Below are 22,878 nucleotides of genomic sequence, written 5' to 3' on the forward strand. Positions count from 1 at the left end.
GACTGTCTTCTTGAAATATCGTTTCAGTAAAGGCCATTTGACTAATTAAGACACATTTTAATTTACCTAACTAAGCGTAATATCGATAAAAATTCTTTAATATTTAGTTAAAGTCAAAGCAAAGAAACTACAATTGCATATTATGCTATGTATTTGATCAGGACTTAGCCGAGTGGTTAATGCTTCAGGCTGGAAATCGAGAAAAATGAAAATAAAACTAGTCTTTACGTCTACTTAAGTCAACAAAACTGCAGAGTTATATTGAAAACATTCAGCTAGCTGAGTGAATCTAAGTTCAAACTGGAAATAACCGAGTCAAGCGGATACCTCACCATAATTCATATGAAGAAAATCCAGAATCGAATCCTAGCCACAACCAACACAGAAATAATCATTTTGGCACTTTCCGGAAGACAGAAAGAGATTAGCAATCTTAACATAGGATAAAAACTATAATCATCTAGTAATTAATAAAAAAATTACAAATAAACCTTATGCTTAGCTGATTTAATAAGCTACTGCTAACAATGATATCAACTGGTATCCAATCGTCATACTATATAATAAGCATAGAGTACACAAATTTTTATTGTTGTGCATGGATATTTTTAAGATAGAAAAGAAACTATATCAGCTGCATATTGAAAGCTAAGTAGTTAAGTTAAACTGCTGAAAAGCTTAAAGTACAAATTTTGAATGGATGTATGAATCTGGTAGCAAGAAAAAAGGTACCCTCTAAAATATTTTAATTCTTTTATCTTTTTCACAAACGTTATTCTTTCTTTTTTGAGAGACGGTAACAACCGAATGAAAGTTGAAATTTACCGTTAATTCACTGAATACCTGGACCCAACAATTATACAAACGGAATAACGCAAAATTATGGTGAATTCCCGAAAAAAGGTGTGTTTGATCTTCACTGCTAACTAATTTGTATCTCGAGAAGGAGTTCGTGTCAAAGAACCGAGGATTAACGTTAGATTGTACAAGATAAACAGAAAATTATTACAGAACATTCGTCAAATTTATCAAAGTATACTATTAAACATATAGACGTTTCTAGAAAAACGGTTCATGCTTTATATGCTTGTGTGGAAACTAGTTGTTGTGATTAAACTTTATGATTTGAACCTTTCTGTGGTGGAGTATGTCACAGAAATCAGTTCCACAGTTCGTTACAAAGAAATCTAGACTACAGGTAATGTGTAGTGATACTGAATCTTTGTCTGAAACTAAAGTTAAGCAGCCGCATCTTGTAATTAATGATGTTGATTTATCATTTCCTGTTGTTGTAACGTCTTCACCGCCTTTGTCGACTTCGGTTAAATACTAGAAGAAATGGGAAGAGAAATATGAGTTATAAATGGCTGTTCTTTGACACATTTCTTGAAAAGGCGTTTTGTAAGTACTGCAGAAAAGTTTTGAAAACCGATTTAAATGAACTACTTGGAAAAGGAGGTGTTTTCATAACAACTCCTTTAACCAACTTTTGTAAAGCAAGTGGAAATACCAGGAAGCTCGACAAATATTCTGACTTTGAGAAACGTCTCATGCTTTATCAATGTATAAGCTTCGTAAAGAGGGTCTCAAAAGATTGGTCCAAACTCTATTTGTTCAAGAGTTAACTCAGGAATGAAGTCACGACAGAGAAGTAATGCTGAGTTTGTGATAGTGTCTATTTTTCAACAAAAGAAAAATATAAGACCACACGTTGAAGCAATTGGTGGAAAATCAGAGTGACTGTTCGACATACAAAAACAAAGCTACAGTTTTCGATCTGCCGAAATTCTAGATGATTGTGACGCTTCGGAACTAAATAACAAATATCACCTTATAATAGCTGACGAATCGTCAAATGTCAACAGTGTGAGCCATTTGTCAATTTCGATTTGTTCTATGACTGACTACGGCGAAGTAAAAGAAAAACTGAAAGTTTTCATCATAGAGAGCTGATGAAAAGGAACCTGGATTACAATAAAATAATTTCTTGCGCTTTTATTGATATCTCGAGTTTCTCTGGAGAAATAAGTGATGTGCATAACTAACTTTCAGAGAAAGGAGGAAGAGAAATTTCTTTTGTACATTTCAAGGTTCATTTATTATATTGAACCAAAATTAAACCAGTATAAAGTAACACCTTTATAGTTATGCTAATTAATAACCTAATGTAAAACTGCATCGCCCCTATAATACAGTGCCCGTTTACACTCTTGTCCCTAAGATATGTGCCCTGCAACGGTCAGTTCCACCCTTTTTGTCAACCTAAGAAGGTGGAAACGCTATTCTGTACTTTATTTTAATTAAAATTTTAATACCCATACCAGCAGTCTTAAGAATACATTTATATTTAGCCTTAACCAGCACTAGGTATAAAATCGTATCTTTGAAAAAGGTCCTTCATGTTATCAAAGACATATATTCACTATTCTACAAGACTTGTTTGTTTGTTTTTTAATTTCGCGCAAAGTTACACAAAGGCTATTTGCGCTAACAGTCTATAATTTAGCAGTGTAAGACTAGAGAGAAGACAGCTAGTCATCACCACCCACCGCCAACTCTTGGATTACTCTTTTACCAACGAATAGTGGAACTAACCATTACATTATAACACTCCCACGGCTGAAAGGACAAGCATGTTTGGTGTGATTACAATTCGAGCGCCTTAACCACCTTGCCATGCCGGGCCTTTTCTACAAGTCATCAAAGCGTGAATGCGTGTTGCACGAGATTTAGACGTCATTAGAAGAACCTGAAATAAAATTCTGGAATCAGTCAAAAGGTGCTAGCTCAGTAATTACAAATCTGTTCATAACTTGTTACTGTTCAACTGTGATGGCCTGTGAGCATCTACACAAGTATGTTACAGAGTTAGTATCCTTAGCAAGAGGTATCTTGTTGGAAAAATCTGGTTTTCTTCTCACCAAAGCAGTTTTGGATAAGACTTCATGTGCAGTATCTAATCTCAGCAAAGTTTTACAAGAAAACAGCTAAACCTGTCGTCAGTTCCTCAACTTGGGACATCGACGATAACACATTCGAAATACATAAGGACTCAGTGTGCTCATTTAAGTAAAGAAAACTTTCTTGCTATAGCTATCGTAGATCTCAAAACGGAAGCTTCTGGTGTGAGCCCAATTCTTGGTAAATGGACAGAAAGTCAAACCTCAAAAACTAAAAAAATGTATTGCACTATGAAAAAACGAATAGAACACCGACTCAATGATCAAACAGTCTCCCTCATCAACAAATGGTATTCGTTCCAAATGGTCCAATCATTGTTCAGTTTGACATATGATGACGTGAAAAGAGGATATAGCTCCTTTGATAGACTGGATGCTGGTGTCATGTAGAACGACTTGAGCAAGAAGATAAAGATTAAAACGCTGTAAACATCGGTTACGAGTCTTTAAACAGTTAACTCAGTTCCTGGTGGTGGTGCCAGTTTCGATTGCTGAAGTCGAGCTTTCTTTCAGTGGCATGAACTTTATTTTAAATAAGTTGAGAATTATAATAGAACAAGACACGCTTCAAAGCTGCATTAAGATTAGTTTCGAGGAGCTTAATATAGTTTCAAACACCTAGTTATCAAGAGTTACCGACTTATATGCGGGTAGGAAAAACAAGCAAGATGCATTCGTTGTCTCTAAGGGTAGCTAGTGAACCATCTGAATGTAATGTTTGTTTGTTTTTGAAATTTGCCCAAAGCTACAAGATAGCTATCTGCAATAGCCGTCCCTAATTTAGCAGTGTAAGACTAGATGAAAGGCATTTCGTCAACACCACCTACCGCCATCTCTTGGGCTACTCTTTTACCAACGAATAGTGGGATTGAAGGGCTGAAAGGGCGAGCATGTTCTGTGTCAAAGGGGATTCAAACCCACAACCTTCAGGGTACGATTTGAGCGTTCTAACCACTTGGCCATGCCTGAAACGTCTGTACATGTTTTCGTTTAATTTATTTATTCTTTTGCAAATTCGTAAAAATTATATTTAAATGTCATAACCAATAGTACTAATAGTAAAATATATCACTATTAGTTTGTTGAATCTTAGTTTTAATACCCTCCTCCTCAGCTTCACCATTCGTCCTGTCTTCTCAAGTGGAAAGGTCTGACTACAACACTGGCTCCTATGTTCGCAATGGAAACAGAAAATAAATAAAACAAGCTTTCATTCCTTGAAGCTATGATTACCGTGAGAAATAATTAATACATTACAGGGCTTAACGCAAAACCCACAGACAGACGTAAATATATCGATTATAATACCAAATTAGTTCAACAATGTAAAGACATGTATTATACACTGCCTACTTTCAAGAATGAACAAGATTTGTAATACTGAGAAATCTAAGTTGGAATACATAGAACATCATTACACGCTCTTTAACAGTGGATGTCATACCCGGAATACTTAATTCAGAAGATAAACAACACAAATAAACAGGAAGAATATTACAGGCACATAGCCATCCTCCGCTATGTCAGAGGTGTCCATGAAACCCTAGAGGAAATATGTAAGTCACAGAAAGTTATAACAGTACTCGAAAGAACCCACAGCACAATACAACCACAAACCAAATCACGTAAAGAACCAATGAAGAGAAAAAAATTCATTTGCAACATCCCCCGCGACTGTGGATTCCACTAATTTGAAATCAGACAATACCAACAAAAGGTGAAATTTTCAAGAGCATATTAGACACACTAAACATGATAATATCGATTTACCTGCAACAGTCCATTTTGCCAGCGAAAAAGAGTTTATAATAAATTGGCATAATACTCAAACAATGGGATTTCAACCATAAACAAGAAAAATAAATAAAAGAAGCCTTTTACATCCACCTAAATGATAACACACTAACTTAAAAGTCAATACAACCAAGATACTTGAAAACATTTAGATGACCGATTGCATTTCCGAAACTTTATTGAATTCTCCTATTTAGGAATTTTAGTATATCAAATCCTAGGATTAAGTTAGGGATTCTAAATCAATTATTTGTTTCCGTTATATTTTGTTTCAATAAAAAAATAACTAGACTATCGTTACACAAAGACATCATATCGTGGTTCCTTGTCGTTTGCTTGTTGCGGTGGCAAGGTCCACGAGGCATATTGAGTGTGAAGTAGACCCTCATTGTACCAACTGTAGTGGCTCTTACCCATCTTACTTTCGTTCATGCTCTAGATGGATGGAAGAAAAAGAGGTACTACAGCGTTTGAAAACGGTTTACAACATTTTTTACCCTGAGGCTCGAAAGTTACTGTCCACCACTCCATCTCAGACGTATGCTCGGATTACGAGTCGAGTGCCTTAACCATTTGGCCATGCCAGTGCTTCTGTTACGATACTAGGTCCAGGGGCGTAAATTTTTTACACCCGATGGGGGGGGGGATTTTTGCAACCACTTATGTGGACTGTTCAATTTGCAAATTGGTAATCTCTGATTACGTGAACCTGAAAGCTGTAAACATACAGTCACAGAGTAATCTTGTTGCCATGATACTTCAAGGTTTCCATGTAGGTTTGTATAAGTGAGGTGTTGTGAACAGTTTTCAAAATGTTAATAGAATAAAGACAAATGTGTCACAAATTAACTGCCACATGAATTTATTCCTGTACACTGCACAGTGTAAAAGATGGCCATTATACTTGACAAAGTTACTAATAACTTTCCTTGCATGAATGACGTTTTCAAATATTAATAATTACCCTTGATAAGTTTATATCTACTGAAAAACTGTTCATGTTGTTTGATAAAAATAATTAAAATGTCTTTGCAAACTCTTGAAAATTACACATCAATACAATGTAGCACATAATTATTCATACTTTTCATTGAAGTAAGATTCATTTAGTCCTCTAGTCTACATGTTCCCAAACGTAAAACTCCTTTGTGATGATCTGTTTATGAATTCTTTTATAAGCTCTTCTATATTTATCTTGTTGACCTTATCTTTATGAGACATAGTTCACCTTAACCTCGTCTTCAACCGTCTTAATGCAGAAAAGCTGAGTTCACATTCGCAGCTGGATACTGGACATACAAGCAAAATTTTCATGAGAAAAAACACTTCACTAAACATCTGCTGGCTTGTTTCATGCATTTTGCAGTAAGTATCCTTCGCACCTTTCAGAGATACTGCTTTTGTTGTTCCTTTGAACTTGAGCAACTGAAACTCGAGCAGTTGTGCAGTGATTTCTGGATAGAAGTTTATAATCGAGTTGTCAATCTTGCCAGATGTGATTCTGTTCTCAAGTTCCAAATATTGCCTCAAGTCATTGTTGTCTGCATTGAATCTAGTGGTCAGATGCTCTATGACTGTGTCCACAAATTCAAAATATTGGCTTCTGTAGTAATCTCTAGCTGTTGCAGAATGATGCGCTGAGCCATCACCTGTGATCCTTCTGGGGGGGGGGGGGTCTGCGAATGCATGGTAGTTCAATAGGCACCAGATTTCAGGGAAGTTACCTTTTTCTCAGCTTCATCAAATATCTTGTTTTAATTTTCCTCTGTTCGCAATACCCGCAGTTGCTCAATTGTCATTGCAGTTGCTTCAATCATGCCAGATACTGTTGTTGATTTTGCTTCGAATGCAAGGTTTAGTTCCTCTAATGCTGAGCCATCAACAACCCTAAAGCTGTCTTTCTTTTGTCAAATCTGTCCAGCGGACCTCATGCTTTCAATGCTACATCTGATTTTTCATTTGCTAATTCAGACAAAGAATCAACAATGTCGCTGTATTAATCATAAGCACATGTAATTGCAGATAGGCGGCACAACCAGCGTGTTGGACACAGTGGGCGGATGTATTTAACTGGACCATTGTGGCTGTCTGATGATACAATATTTTCAAAGATTGTCTTGTATTTGCTTGACCTCTGAAGCAAGACACCAAGTTCATGTACCTACTGGATAAAATCTCGAACACATTCACAAGCTACAACTGTATGTTACATTATTAAATTAGCTTTGTGTGCTCTGCAGTGAAAAAACAAAGCTGACAGTTGCTTCTCTTTTATTTTGCCTGGCATCCACTGTACGCAACCCTGATGTTAGCAGCTCCATCAAAAGTTTGTGCTCTTAATCCTGACAGTGGTAAATTGAGTCTAGTCAGTACATTAAGTATAGTCGAGGATATTGTTTCACCAGTTGTATTGGAAACACTGTACAAACCAAGAAATATCTCATGGACGTCAAGGTTCTCATCTACGTATCGTACACATATTGCTTCCTATTCGGCACCTATAACATCTTGAGTGCCATCAACCATTAATGCAAAGATTTTACTTTGCTGCACTTCGTGTGCTATGTTCCTCAATATTTGATGGCTGAACATCTCCATTATTTCATTCTGAGCCTGGGGTGACGTGAATGTGGTTTTCTTTGACAAGTAGGCCGTCAACTCTGAATTTTCCTCTTCCAGGAGCTTCATTAACTGCAGGAAGTTCTCCTCCGTATCAGTATGTCCACGTAATGCTGAACCTTGATGTAGTAAGAAACGTAAACTTCTGAATATTTTAGCGAGAGTTCTTTTGCATTCTTCCTGCTGCTTCCTTTTTCCATCATGTAGCTGCACAGTCACTGGAGTTACATCAAGTGAACCTTCTGGAGATATAGCGAATCTGTGCTGAGAGGAGGATTGGTGTTCGTTGCTAAAACCGGTGGATATGAAGGTATACTCCACTGGCCTCTCCAATTTCCCTGTAAAAAGGCCTCTATTTTCCGCCTTGGCACAATGAAAGCATATGACGTTTTGAGTCTGATTGTCGAAGGGCAGCCATGGGAACTCATCAAACCACTTGCCCTGAAAGTTGATATTTTGAGATTCTGCTTTCTGTCGTGGTGTTAGTTGAGCGTCTGGATGATGTGGCTTTCCACACTGTATCTGTGGAGTGTCAGATTTTTCATTACTGCACAATCTTGTTTCACAACTATCTGGTGGTTCATGATGTGCAATAGTTGCACAAGCATTTTCAGACTCGTCCTCTGATGAACATGGTATTTCCTCTGTATGGCAAGTTTCTATTCCTTTGCTTTAAATTGCTGGATTATCTGCATCTGCATTGTCACTTGTAGTACTAGTAACTGGCTTGTAGAACTGTCTAATATCGGAAAGTTTCAGACGCTTGCTTGTCATAATTAGAATCTGTTTTCCAGATGACTCAACAGGCTAAAATACAGTCTTTATTGAAAAACTCTAATGTACAACGAACGAAGATAGAACAGAATGGAAGTAGGACTGAACTCTACAATGTATTTAAGTCGAACGCGTGACATTTACAGTGACTACCGCCCCGACTGACCGCCTGGGCATCGCTGGGACAATAATGTGTGCTAGTTACAACACAAGTAATTGCAAGTTTCTCGAAAAATACTTAAATAATCACAAATATATTATATTCCTGTTAAAGCTCATCAAAAGGCAAACACGTTGTGATATGATGTCTATAAGCACGTGTATTAAATAAAAATACCTAAACAAAAACTAACAATACAATTCGAGTAGAGGCTTTAGGCCGTTGAAATCGCTCCTTTTGTGTTCTAATTACACAAGAAAATACAATATTTTTACTATCTATGATATGAGAAGAAATTGTTCTTTTACCATAAAGCACCAGCACTTTATTAGAGGGCGGTGATAATCTGAAATTTCATGGATTAATGAGGGCCATAAACACAGGTCTAATGAGCCCTGTTGTAAAATCGAGATTCAGACGAAAGGGAGCGGAGGGGGGTGATGTAGGGCGCGTCTTGATCCGAGCAGCCCGAACCTGTCGTTAATTGTACACTAAACGTACACTATGGTCAGCGGTTCGGCAGCTAAGGGGAGTAAGGCGTTCGAGAATAAAACCAGCTAGACATGCATAAGAACAAATGGCGTAGGAAAACCGCACAATAAACACGTAAGATTGATGCAGCTACAAGCTACAAATGGCCTGCCAGATCTACATCATAGGAGTTTACGCTTGGGAGTAATATTTTCGAATTTCATGCTCTGTTCAATCTGTTGTGATGAAAATTTTACTTATTCTTACACTACGTACAAGACGTAGGTAGATTTTGTGATAGTGCTTGCAAGCCTTGCATGTATACTTAGGCCTACTGACTGATACTTACGAACTATCGCTTAGATCGAAAAGCTTAGAAGCACGTCTATATCAAAGATGTACATTTCAGCTACTGAAAGAGCCTACATCTAGGCCTAATTATGTAATTCGATTGGTAAGAACACGAGAATCACAAGAACAAACACACAATTTGTAAGCCTGTGATGCAATAAAACAATTCAACAGACCAAATTGTAGGGGGGATGATTTTATGCTCCATACCCCCACCTAAAATGAAGGGGTTGTATACCCCCATCCCTCCAGGATCTACGCCCCTGACTATGTCATTTGTTTGTGTGTTTTTTTAGTAGCAAAGCCACGTCAGGCTATTTGCTATATTGTGCATTTCTGTTGTTGGGTGGAATACTTTGGATTATTGTGTGGAAAGAAGAGCACAAGATACAATCTATTTAAAAACACCAAAATTGTTTTATTTGTTTCTTATTAATTCTTACGTATTACTATTTCTCCATCAAAAGATAAACTCAGTAAAACATGATCTTGTACTTTATTAATATATCCAATACCAACCATTTACTTGTAAAAGTGTGTGTGTGTTTTCTTATAGTAAAGCCACATCGGGCTATCTGCTGAGTCCAAGGAGGGGAATCGAACCCCTGATTTTGGCATTGTGAATCCATAGATTTACCGCTGTACTAGCGGGGAACACTTGTAAAAGACTCACACCAGGCAGGAACAGTGCATACAAGCCTTTTTGAGGCTTAGTATCGACAAATAAACTGTCCCTCATGAGGCATTATTTTCACCAACTTAAGAGTATTATACATTATATGTGTATATAGAGAGGGAAAGACAGAGTGATCGAAGGCAAGTGTATATAAGTCAATAAAGATAGTTTATTCATTTCGGGACCCAAACTGGTTATTTTAAGTTGTGAAATATCTCCATGCGGCAAAATCGCCCACTCAAATAAATTCAACACGTAAAATGACAAATCTCTCTAAAGAACAATATCAACAACTCAAGAAAAGCATAGCCTACAACATTTTCCCTCTCTGGATTGTAAAACCCTAATAGTTGTTACACAACAAATAAATCGTATATTAAAATCACACATGATTAACATTAATGTATATTTTTAAAAATTACAACATTAATATTAATAAATCGATACATTACAATCCTTAATTGGTCAATTAAATTTGTGACATAAAGTACAGTCAAAATTTGGGATAACAAAATAAAATGTTATTTCCTTACACATTTGCTTTCATAGTATTCCAGTTACCAAAGAAATCGATAGTTCCTTTTTCTGTGATTTGTGGCTCAAAGATAGAATGACTACTAGCCCTTTGTTAATGTTCTTTAACTTATCTCTGAGAAAGTTATCTTTGAGTGGATGATCAAATGTATCTACTGAAAGCCACAGTCCTAATAATACTTTGGAACTGATCTCAACAGGAATTCCAATTTCTCTGAAAGGTTTATTCACTTCTGGGGAAGTCGTTTCTAAAGCTAACCTGTTCATCTTTTTTTCTTTTTTGTATACATATTCCAAAAAACGATTATGACATATGACCTTTACTTTAGACCACCTGATTTTCTGAATTCTGCTCTGTTGTACTTTAAAATGAATGTCTTTATCAACTTGTACTTCTATCTTTGTTGTCACTGGAAGCTCAATGTCTGTTGTTGTAACTGTTGTATTGTGCACAGGAATTTTCTGGTTATAGATTGAGAAACTGCCCAAAGCTAGTTTAATATCATGTCTCAATTTTTACATAAAGCATATTCCCAATATTCACACTTTTTTATGTCAAATACCCACCAATGATGTTGTGCAAAGAAAGTTCCCATGTGAGAGTTAATTCTAGTTTTTATCTTGCTGTTTGTATCCTCCATGTTCATCTCTGGAAGCAATGCACCTTTTTTCTACAACCAGATTGCATTGAACAATAGTAGCTGTAAAACCAATGTTAATCAAGAGGTTTAATGGGTTCATGTTGATGAGTTTTCGACTCATAAACTGATATTTTTACACATTTCACTACTTATCTCAATTTGGGCAGATGGCACATTTCAACTAAACTTCGTCTCTTAAGTCTGAACAATTCCTGTTTTCTGAAGTCTGGTTATCTCTTTGCTCCCTTTACCTGTTTATTGTCGTCTTTTTTATTTTATAATCATCTGTTGATTCATCCCGGTCTCTGATGTAGTATGTTTCTGCTTTTTAAACTTATAGTAATTTCCTTTTCCTGTCATCCTTGAGGAACAGGTAGTTTTTTTAAATTCCTAAATATATTTGACTGCAGTTTCTGGTAATATAACTTTTAAGTTTCAATTAAATATCTTTCATCCTGTGCTTTATTTCTTCAATTCTAAGTAAACAGTTCTCCAATTACATACCTAAGACAACAATATCAGGTCTTGCATTTGTTACTAAGCAACACAGATGAAGAGAGGACTAAAAAAATTGGCTTTTATGTATCTATATATATTAAATACACATCGAAGATCTTTTTTATACTTTTTCTCGTTGCAGGACAGGGAGTATGTAGCGCATCTTAAAAGCCAAAGGTGTTGCTACTGGTTGCAGACTGTTGTTGCTTAAATTGAAATTGAAGGTATCTAAAATTATTCTACATATATTACCCTGATGTTTTTCTTTGCTGCCTAATTAAAGGTAGTTAATTTTCCTGCTTTAAGTCTCCTATTCCCAAACTCGTTGTCGTCCAACCTATGCTATCAATTTATCTATTCCAAATTTGCCAATCTTCCTTACAACTATAATACTTTAATATAAATATATCCGTACATTTAGAGTTTTCCAAACATCAACCTTCTACTCAGTTTGCTTAACTGACTCCCAACTCTAGTAATATGGCTCATCGTTACTTTGGAAACTGTTCCACAGGTTCAGTTAGTTCATCTGTTTGTCTGAGTATATCATGGTAATTTTGCAATTAATCTTTTGATCATGCAAACTAATTCATTCCTACATCTAGTGCAAGGAAAAACTCACAAAAAGGTCAAAGGTCTGTTTCTATCCTTAAACCACAAAAGGGAATATTTCTATTTTTAAACAGCTCTTCTGATTTATTCCAAAATCATTTGCTTTTATATGCATACAAAAAATTCCTTTGTACGAACAATTAAACTATCAACTTGCTTTATAATATCTTCTAAAGTAAATTCTAGTCCTAACATTTCTGTGCTTTTAACTACAAGTAACTATAACAGAACAATTAATGAGAGCCCCCACACACACACACTGTGCAAACCTTTTGCTCATCTCGTTCTTTACGAAAAGTAGCCACAAGTTCAAATATATTAGAGTCAGTATACTAATACTAACTGAACCTGACTATATGCCCATACAGTTTACACTTGTAAACAGATTATTCTCATTCTCATCCGCCCTATGTCAAACTTTACTGTAAGGCTATCTGGTCTTACTCCATTGGTTTCTTGTTTCTAAACTGTTGTTTTTTGTTTTCTGTGTTACTGTTTTTCTGTTACAACGCAACTTTTCCAAAAGCTATTCGAATTTATATTTTAGAACACAAGTTCTGCAACTGCAGTGTATGTATTGTGTCTTTCTGTGTTTCCTGAAAGTCGCAGTTCTTAAACATAACTCGATTCTAATATATATTACAACCTATATAGGCCACCATTCGCTTAACGCTAAGTCTGAAGGTTTACATTAAAAACCGGGTTTTAATACCTTTGGTGATCACAGCACAGATAGCTTATTGTATAGCTTTGTTCTTAACAACCATCAAACCAGCTGCAACTTATTAAATGTTTTTACTGCACTTTTCTCTTAATTATCATACCTCTAAATATAATGAAGTTAACTAGACTGTATTTTTTTATTTCATTTTTATCCATTAAATACTTGTTGCGAGTGAAAGTATACTGATTAAAGAAAACATTTTAATATCAATGTCTGAAGCTGATTTCTATCTACGTTAAAATATGTACAGACAAGTATCACCTCATTACTTGTCGAACGAGCCTTACACTGTTTAAAGAGAGAAACCAGAACAAGACAACCCTGTAACAGTCCACTTTTTCACCTTAACAGAATACTGCATAAACAACACTTACTTTACCAATGATGATTACTTTGTAAACAAAATAATGGACTAGCGACTTCCTTTTTCGCTTCTATTTAGTGACGTCTACATGTCTGTACTACAAGAAATTGGGATTAAATTCACAAACGCACACATCGAGAAACATGATATCCGATTAAGACACTTTTACTATATTTTTAGTATACAGCGAGATAAAAATAAAAGAATCAAATGACCACCAGTATATAGCAGGATACTTCATGCCGTCACATATAAGAACTAATTACCATCTATAACAGAAAATACCTTTTTCACCAACGTAAATCCTGCTACTCAGTTTTGCTTTCACAAAGAACTTAGAAGCTGAAACGAACTACTTAAAAAAATTAGTTTTCTAGACGTTTAATCCCCAACACCTCAGATGGAGCTTTCATTAAACAATAAACCGTAAAAAATTAGTTTTTCCGCAACAACATTAAGCCTAACTAATGTCTTTCATCACCTTTTATACCAGAAATTGCTAATGAAATTAAAAGTAAATTTAATAACTTGAGCATTGACGTAAAAACTGCTGCACTCAAACTTTTATGTAAAATAAATTCTTTACTATCTAACCCGACAAAAAACTTTTACTGAAGGAACAAAAACAAGATATATATAGTATCCCATGCGAATGAGAGAAAAAATATATTGGACAAACGTCACTTCGCTTGGAAATAAGACACCAAAAACACCAAGGCCACATGCATAAAAGTTAGTTATTAAAAAATATAATGCAGTCCGGAATAATAGAAAAAAAAGAAAAGAAGTTTCATGATTGCAAATAGAATGTGAAACATTTCACATGATATATAACAACAGGAAAGAAATGTTCCACACTCGTTCCACATTCTTAAAATAATTTATAATGTTTTATATTTGTTTTGCGAAGAGAAATACCATTTATCAGATTTATATGATATTACGATAATAAACTGCCAGAAAACATACTGATGAATAAATAATTTTATTTAAAATTGATTTAAAAATTTAAATGGTTAAAAAGACATCGAGATACAGCTTTTTCCTTGCACTAAAAAATTCAAATATTTTGTCAAATCCAAAGGTATACGATAATTTTATGTACATAAAAAATAAAACGCTTTGATAAAAAAAATGAAATCACGTTTTCTTTATATTTAGAATGAGATACGGAGTTGCGGAATGATATTATTGCGAGAGTGTGAGTTGTAGTATTTGTGTTGTGATGTTGTAGCACGTAGTATACCAGGTATTTAAATCTTGAGTCATCTTGGAACTTTGTGAAATATATAAATTACATTACTTATTAGTATAATTTTCCCCAGATATTCAAGTACATAGAAACTACATTTTATATTTTCAAAGACGTCTATTCCCTATGTTGCTAGTGTTACAATTTCGTAGGAAACCCTTCATGCAGTCGTTTTGGAGGACTTTGCAATGAGCTTACAGAAAGGAAAATATCAACTTGTAGCACCTAATATTCAACATCAACAAAGAGGAACTCACAAGTATCTTTTTGCCATTTTTTGAAGTAAATATAAGTTGAAAAATATACATGAATTAGGATAAAGTATGTATTGTAAACTAATATATAAACATGAAATGGTTATTTTTTTTTTTTTTTACTGTAGCGCTAAGTGTTACCGTTCGTATTAGGCTTAACATGTGGCTGCGGTTTGTGGCATGGCCAATAGAAAGATGATTTTGGTTCGTGTGATTGTTAAGCCTAATGTATTACAAATAAAATTGTGTGTAACGAAAATGTACTTGCTTTATGTCGAAGTTAAGATTTAGATACAAAACTAAACTAGTTTCATTTTGTATTAGAATATTGTAACGGAGAATTACCAGTAATAGGCCTTAACTTGATATTTATCTTTTACAATTTACAAGTGCGTTCGTTTCACCGTAGTGACGTATCGGTGTTTTACTTCTCTACGTTGATTTGGATTGCAATTTCAGAAAGTATTGATTTATATATATATATAAACTCATTTTTCTTGCAGTTCTGCTCCTGGTCAATTGCTTTGATAGAACCTTTCCTTTTAGTTCTAAACCATTTTATGGTATAATTTGCTATGAACAGTGTTGTAAACTAGATAAACAAGCTCTACTGTCATTACTTAAGGAAAATATGTGTTCCAGTTTTATTTTTTTTAAGCAACTTAGCCTGTTCATACGATTTATTAAAATTTGAATAAGAACTTTTATGAAGAGGTAGGGTTATTATACTAACAAAAACATTTTGGAATAAACTTTGCATCAAAAATAAACTGTGTAAACATGATATTTTTAAATTCAGAAAATTCTATAGTATGAAGTCTGCCTTTTCTGAAGAAGAAAATCTGTAATAAACCACTAATAGAAGCATCATGTTCTCTGTGAACTGGTCTTAATGGTAGGACCAATGAGCAATGTATGAAGTAGGTAGTTGGAGAAACTGGCTTACCCAAAGTAAAACGGACTATTTACATAGTTGAAGATTTGAACTATTCAAATTTAAATAAAAGTTAATGTAACTTGTATGTTTGGAGATGTATGAAAACTTTCATATATGGAACTTTGGGATTGATATTGGTTGTAAACAAAATTAGTTAGAATCTTTGTCATTATTTTCTGTTTATTATAAATGTGCATACTACACTATATTAATATAAAACTATTTTGTAATTTCTTCTTTTAACTTTGTTTTCTTGTTAATAATAAATAGGAAAAGATGAGGGAATCCTTAATAGCTGTGCATATGTTCTTTTAGGCAGGATTAAATTCATCTGTGAGATTTTTTTTCCTTTGGATTAACTATAATTTTATGTATTGACAATGTCAAATGAGGGTCTGTGTATACCCAATTTAGAGTTTGTTGTTCACCATGATCTCTGCCAATTAACCCTAAAATTGAAGCTCTTTTAGACAAGATTAATCTGTGACACCTTGGGTGTGATCAAATACATCATTTGAAAGTGTTTAACCTCCTGAGTCCAAAACTGTAATTAGACCTCAAATTTGTCAAGAGATGGAAATAGGAGCTTAAAGTTTGTACTTGAAAAACAACCATTTTATGAGCTACTGTTGTAGATAATTAGTTTTGATTTGTGGTTTTGCTTCTCTTATTTCCACAGTGTAACAAACTACTGGTAACTTTCTAATTGTTCAATACAGTTAAGATAATTTTGTTTTTTTTTAATTCACACTTAATAGCCTCAGTAAGAACAGATATGTTTGTTTCAGACCACTTTATGATCTGGTACATCAAAAGTAAAAAAAACAACTTGAATTTCAAAAAATGCATTAAATGTAGGGATGGCTAATATAAATTCCACCTTCTGTATGCAATTGCTATAATGCAAAGTATTACATCTTTGGATGTGCTCTTTTGGACTTTTAATTTACATATGAACTTTAAAGGCAATCCATTAATAAATATCTGAATTATAACATCTACAGTTTTGGGGTTTCTTCCTTTTTTTTCTTTTCTTTACATTAAAATGTTTGGAAAATTAAATTTTTATATTTGGAACAGTTAGATTTTTTTAACTTAGTTAAAAATTTAATTTAGTAAAATTATAAGCCACATGTGCATAGTTATTGAATAAAAACTGTTCAAATTTGACAAACGTTTGCACATGCCTATGAAAAATGTCATGTGATCTGCCAGTCTATTTTTAATGAAGTTTCACCTGAGAGTAAAAGTGGACTTGGTTTTTAGTTTGTCATTTGGATTAAAGGCAGCTGATTTGGAGCAGCAAAAATATAAAGTAAAAGGATGTACTAATACATAAGTATTGGTTAGATTTGGAGTTTTTGGCTCCAGGTTTCAAAACAAGTATCTGGGAAGATTGTTGTTCATTATCAACTTTTAAATTTTTTGAAGTTATCATAATTAAAGTGTTTAGCATCACGTGATATTAGCTTAATCAATTAGCATAAATAATGATGCTTAATATGACAGTACCAACTACATGCAAGTAATGACAAGAAACTTGAATTTCATGGGGTTACAATAAAGAAAGCTATTAACATTGTTTTTAATCAAAAATACCTCTGGTGTCAAAAAAAGCTGCAGCTAGGATAGGATTGTGTGTTCAACTTAAAGTAATGAAATCAAAATTAGTAGCCAAACTGGTAGGATTTTTATAGCAACATTCATTAGTTGTGCACTCAGTCCTGTTTTGACCACATTTTTCTTACATCTAATACTTTTTTTTAATTATATAATAAGTCTTGTATATATATTTAAAAAAAAAAAAAAACAGGCAAGCCAGGAAATATGCTTTTATCCACTTTGCCTTATGTCATCAGTTTGGTATCTTCATGCTAGTGGTATTAATTTTGACCTGTAAGAAGTAAGAATTATAAAATTACAATTATCAGAATGAACTGCTTCATCAGGTATCTTCACTGTTCAAATACCAGAAAACATTATCAGGGATCTTCAACTTGCCTTTTAGTATTCATATTGCAATATTTAGAGTATTGCATGATAATGGTGCAAGTATAATTAGTATGGAAGTAGTGGAATATTTGCTTTTGAAAATTCTCATATTTTCTAATGTCAGTTTTAAATGTTTAACAAACATGTTTAGGGGGAATTTATTTTACAAAGTTGATTTAGTTTTTAATCTATCTCAGATTTGTGATAAATTTATATAATTTGTTATGAATTAACATGTTCAAAAAATTTGTCTCTAGTATCATAGAATCTTTTAGTTATGTACCCCACAAAAGAAAAGATTAAGTAGATAAAAACATTTATTTTAAACTAATGGGTAAAATGATAAGAAAATATGTAATTTTTTGGTTAAGAAGTTGTATTCTGTAGGGATCTTGCATGTGTTAAAGTTTGCCAACTCCAGGGTGCAATGAGGCCGAATAGTGGCATGGATGTAGAAAGCATTGATTTCTTTGGGAAAATATGCATCATACATTTGTGATATACTTGTATAATATAATTTTAGTAAAACATTTAAATGTCCAATGAATATCAAAATATTAATTTGAAATTAGTGTAATCTTACAAAAACGTTTATTTGAAGAGCAGCTTGTGACATGTTGGTAATTAAATTATTGATTATGCAGATTACATGGCTAAGTTACTATGTAGTGATGCTTTTAGGAATCAGCATTTCATTTTTTCTGATTCAAAGTGAATGTTTGTGATAAGTTTCAATCAACTATGGATAAAGAAATTTTCTGTAGTATATTTGCATTGGATAAAACATGAACCTGCTTTATGAAATAGATATTAAGTAAAAAGCTAGTTTTAATACATACTTAATGGGAATTTTTTAAAAACAGTTTGTTTGCTTATTACTACATGTACAGGTTTGTTACCAGTTTAAGTGAAGTTGCAGGTTTTGAACCCAAAAAGTACAAATATTTACTTGAAACCAGTAAATCTATTATTTATATAAAACTGCTCTTTATATCTGTATTTCATGTAGTATTTGGTGAGTGAGCCTTTAATGTTAGAAAAAATTTAATATTATTAATTTTTAATGTAAATTTTAAATTATTTAATAAGACTTGTTAAATTAAGAGAACCTTGACCTGTTTAGGTTCTGATTGGTGAAGATGGGATACTTATTAATATCAATCTATTAGCATTAATTTCAAATATTAGTTAATCTTTATTTGTGAAATGCTAAGAGAAGCTCATTAAATGTGTATACACACACACACACACACACACACACACACACACACACAATCACAATTGTGATTTTGAATTTGGTTTAATGTTTCAACCACAAGATATATTGACTGAGACTTCTGCTACCCTAGAACTTATGTTTTTGTTACTATAGTGATAAGTGTCTTATTTCTACATTATTATTGTATAGATAAGCATACATAATCTTTGTTGGTGAATTCTTAATTACTTCAAAGTGAAAAATTCTTAATTCAAAAAAGATATTTAAACCAGTTCTTTCCTTGAAACAAGTTTAGTAGCTGGCTGTGAGAAGGTAGTGTGTATATTTGTATAATTCTATACATAATTGGTATATCAGGTACACTGTTACTCACACAAAGCTTGATTTTAAAATTTTAAACTGAATTTTTACATTCTAGAAGTAAGTTTCCTTGTTTGTCAATTGTGACCCATTTGTTTTAAAATAGCACAATTGATAATGTATCTGGACTTTTTATACATGAGAAATTGAGTATGCCTACCTGTTGCAAAACATTTTCATGAGAAGCAGAGTGTGTGTAATATTTTGTAAGTTTGTACTAAGGTTTGTGGTATTTGATTTGGTATTTCCAATACAATAAAAAAAAAGTCAGTGTATATGTCTTGCTTCTCTGTAGCTTGGAAAGGGTTAAAGAAATGATTGCAAGGTTTTTCAAAACTGTCATTGCAGGGATTTTGGTTTATAGTTATTTGGCCTTAAAGAGAAACTTGGGCAAATATAAATGGGGGGGGTGTTCATAAATTCCTTTTTTCTTTGTTCTGCTTGCAATTTGAATGTTTTGGTGGGCTTAAGTATTAAGAACTAGCATGTGAGAGGATAAACTTAACTTGGAGCGAGCAAGCAAGCAAAAGTGCAAAAACCAACAGTGGACAGCACAAAATCAACGTTTGTGTGGATTTAAGGTCCTTCAGAGTGGTGGAAGAATAGTGGGATTGAAACTGAAGGATTGAGAAAACCCAATTTCACTAATACTAATCATGCCAGCGATGATGAGTCCTGCGTTGAAGCTTCGGTTTGAGTTGTCTGGGGAGAAATTAAGGATTGACTTGTGAGGTTGGAGTCCAAGTTGTTAACACAGAGGAACTGAGGGGATATGATGATGATCTGGGTGTTGGATCTGTGGGTTGAAACTAGTTGGTTTGGCCGAAAGAGATCGTTTACAGCATGGTGATTCAGCCAAAAAATGAAAGAGGTTGTATGTTATTCTGTAGTTTAGGATAGATTCGACTGTTCTTGAAGTGTTAAATATTTTCATGAAATATGTTGGTAGTCCCGTGGTTTTGTGGATAAAGTGAATGATATGGAGCTGAGTTATATTGGTGGATTCCACTGAAAGCCGTAAGTCTCTGGAAGGGATAGATGGGGTAAATGTCCCTTGGGAAAACTGAGAAAAGACAGCTTGATCTGGGGGGGAGTAGTGCATGTGTTTGGTGGGACGAAATTCCACAGACTGTTTTTTCGTTGAAGTCTGAGCTTTTAAATAGCTGTCTTTAAGTAGCGGATTTTATCTATGTTCCAGATCCTTAGAAAACTGGGAAATATTAGAGTTGACCCAAATCAGGTTATAAATGTCACTTGTATTATTATTATTATGCAAGAACGTGTGGAGTTTTTATATTTGAAACAATCTTCAAGTGATTCATTGTTCAGAATTTCAACAACTTTCGCTGTCATTGAAACCACTCATTTAAATGTATACATGAACATGCTCATAATTTTAAAGATATTTCACAGTGCATAGTTTAAAAATTAAACTTTGATTGTGTTTCTTATCAGAATTTTTTTAACTTTTCAATAAGCATCTGTGTGTCAAGAATTAAACTCGCGTAACCACACTTGTGTTTGAGTCTGGATATTTACGTTTCGTTGTACGAGAAAAGGCCTGGTGATAGCCGCTGGCGCTGTAGTTCTAATGTTTGCAGCAGTTATTAACTTGCATGATTAGCAAGCACTCCCCCCCTCTAAGTCTCCTTTCATGTCACGACTGTATTTGAGTTATGTAAATTTTTACCTTGTGGAACATGCCATTTGATGCTTCCGTTATTTTACACTAGTGGCCAAAATTAAAATACTGTTTCCCGCTACTTGACCGTCTCCTTAAATACCGCAATTTTAATTTATAATAAAATCATGTTATCTCTAAATTAAAATATTTGCAGATAAATTTAACAGAAATAATTATCTACCGATATACTTAACTACCAAAACCGGAGTAAAGTATACCGGAAATAGCTATTGTTTTTTTAATGTTCATATAGACCAACAGCTGCAGTAGACATATTTTTAAAGATATTTTTCATCAATTAATAACTTATTAATAGCCCTACCACACCCCTTCATACACACGCACATTTTGGATGGTTTTCATTTACGTCGGGCTCGGCATGGCCGGGTAGTTATCGCGCTCGTTTCATAATGTGAAGGTCGCGGGTTCTAATCCCTGTCACACCAAACATGCTCGCCCTTTCAACTATGGGGCGTTATATGCAACGGTCAGTTCTACTATTCGTTAGTAAGAGAAACATTTGGCCTTGGGTAGTTACGATTGGCTGCCTTCCCTCTAGTCTTACACTGCTAAATAGGGACGGCTAGCGCAGTTAACCCTCGGGTAGCTTTGCACGAAGTTCATGTTTGTTTGTTTGTTTTGGAATTTCGCACAAAGCTACACGAAGGCTATCTGTGCTAGCCGTCCCTAATTTAGCAGTGTAAGACTAAAGGGAAGGCAGCTAGTCATCACCACCCACCGCCAACTCTTGGGCTACTCTTTTACCAACAAATAGTGGGATTGACCGTTACATTATAACGCCCACACGGCTGGGAGGGCGAGCATGTTTGGCGCGACCCTCGGATTGCGAAGCGCACGCCTTAACGCGCTAGGCCATGCCAGGCCACCCGAAGTTCAAGAAACACATTTATGTACTTATAATTAAGCATCTTCGGTTTTTAACTTTCAGTAAAATGGGATATTCTTATGATGCTATAAAGCAAGGACGAAAGTAATGATTTAGTTCCCCGTAGAAGAATATAATAGTATATTTGTGTATTTTAACGTATCAAATTAAATCTTTGCTCTGATATATTCCTAAAATGCTAAGCAACTTTGCAGATGTCGTGTTCTGCTTGTTTATATATCCCAATTGTTAGTGTTTTCGTCCTGTGGACGTATGTACGGTATGAAAACCATGTTCCAAGTGTCATTGACCCGAGTAAAACTTCTATCCTGCTTATTTACAAATAAGGTGGAAATGAATAACACATTTTAAAAACGCGGACGACCCTTGTCGTGTGAACCTTGAAGGTTTATTTGATCATAAGCAATAAAAAGTTGGATCGCGTCAGAGTTGACATAAAATTTGATAAATTCTGGCAGTTGGTTTGTAATTTGAAGATGATTGTTTATTTTAATACTAGAAGTTCAGTTTAAAGTAAAATTATGTAAATTGTAGGCTTTTAGTTTGTTATTGTTATGGATTCTAAGTGTTCTGATGGTAAGAGCCTCATTTCATGAATTTTATAATTTCCTAACTTTAAATGTTAGAAGTGTTGTCTTCGATGTCTTGTTTTGAAAACGATGGTAATATTAAGCGTTGTAATTCAACGCTATTAAATGGTAATTATTTGACACAACTTGTTATAAAAAAAAAAAAAAAAAAATCGAGACTCCAACGAGAATTGGGCAGGTGGTTACGGGCGCCTCACTCGCAATCTGAAGGTTGCATGTTCGAAGTCCCTATTCCACCAATCATGATTGCTTTTTCAGCCGTGGGGGCTTTATAAATTTCGGTTAATCCCCACTATTTGTTGGTATGAGTAGTCCAAGAGCTTGCTATGAGTGGTTATTTGCACAACTAAATTATGGATGGCTAGCACAGATAGCCCTCGTGTAACTTCGCACCTTTTGTACGAAATTCAAAAAAGTGTTTTGTCACCACTTGCGAAGAAGTAGTTGATTGATTCCAAGGACCCTAAGATAACGACCGCAGCTGAACTAAACATTTTGGTGATAC

The 22,878-nt window shown here is 34.3% G+C and overlaps 1 protein-coding gene across 1 annotated transcript in view; it reads left to right on the forward strand.

Moving 5' to 3' along the window:
• Positions 1–14,323: 14,323 nt before the first annotated feature.
• LOC143230524 (uncharacterized) overlaps positions 14,324–22,878 on the forward strand; it is a 33,755-nt gene continuing 25,200 nt past the window's right edge. The window contains exon 1 of the mRNA XM_076464246.1: positions 14,324–14,689. Coding sequence (XP_076320361.1) covers positions 14,619–14,689 — 71 coding nt within the window. The 5' untranslated portion in view covers positions 14,324–14,618. The remainder of the gene's footprint in view (positions 14,690–22,878) is intronic.

Source organism: Tachypleus tridentatus, chromosome 10 (assembly GCF_004210375.1).
Source record: "Tachypleus tridentatus isolate NWPU-2018 chromosome 10, ASM421037v1, whole genome shotgun sequence".
Lineage (NCBI taxonomy): Eukaryota > Metazoa > Arthropoda > Merostomata > Xiphosura > Limulidae > Tachypleus > Tachypleus tridentatus.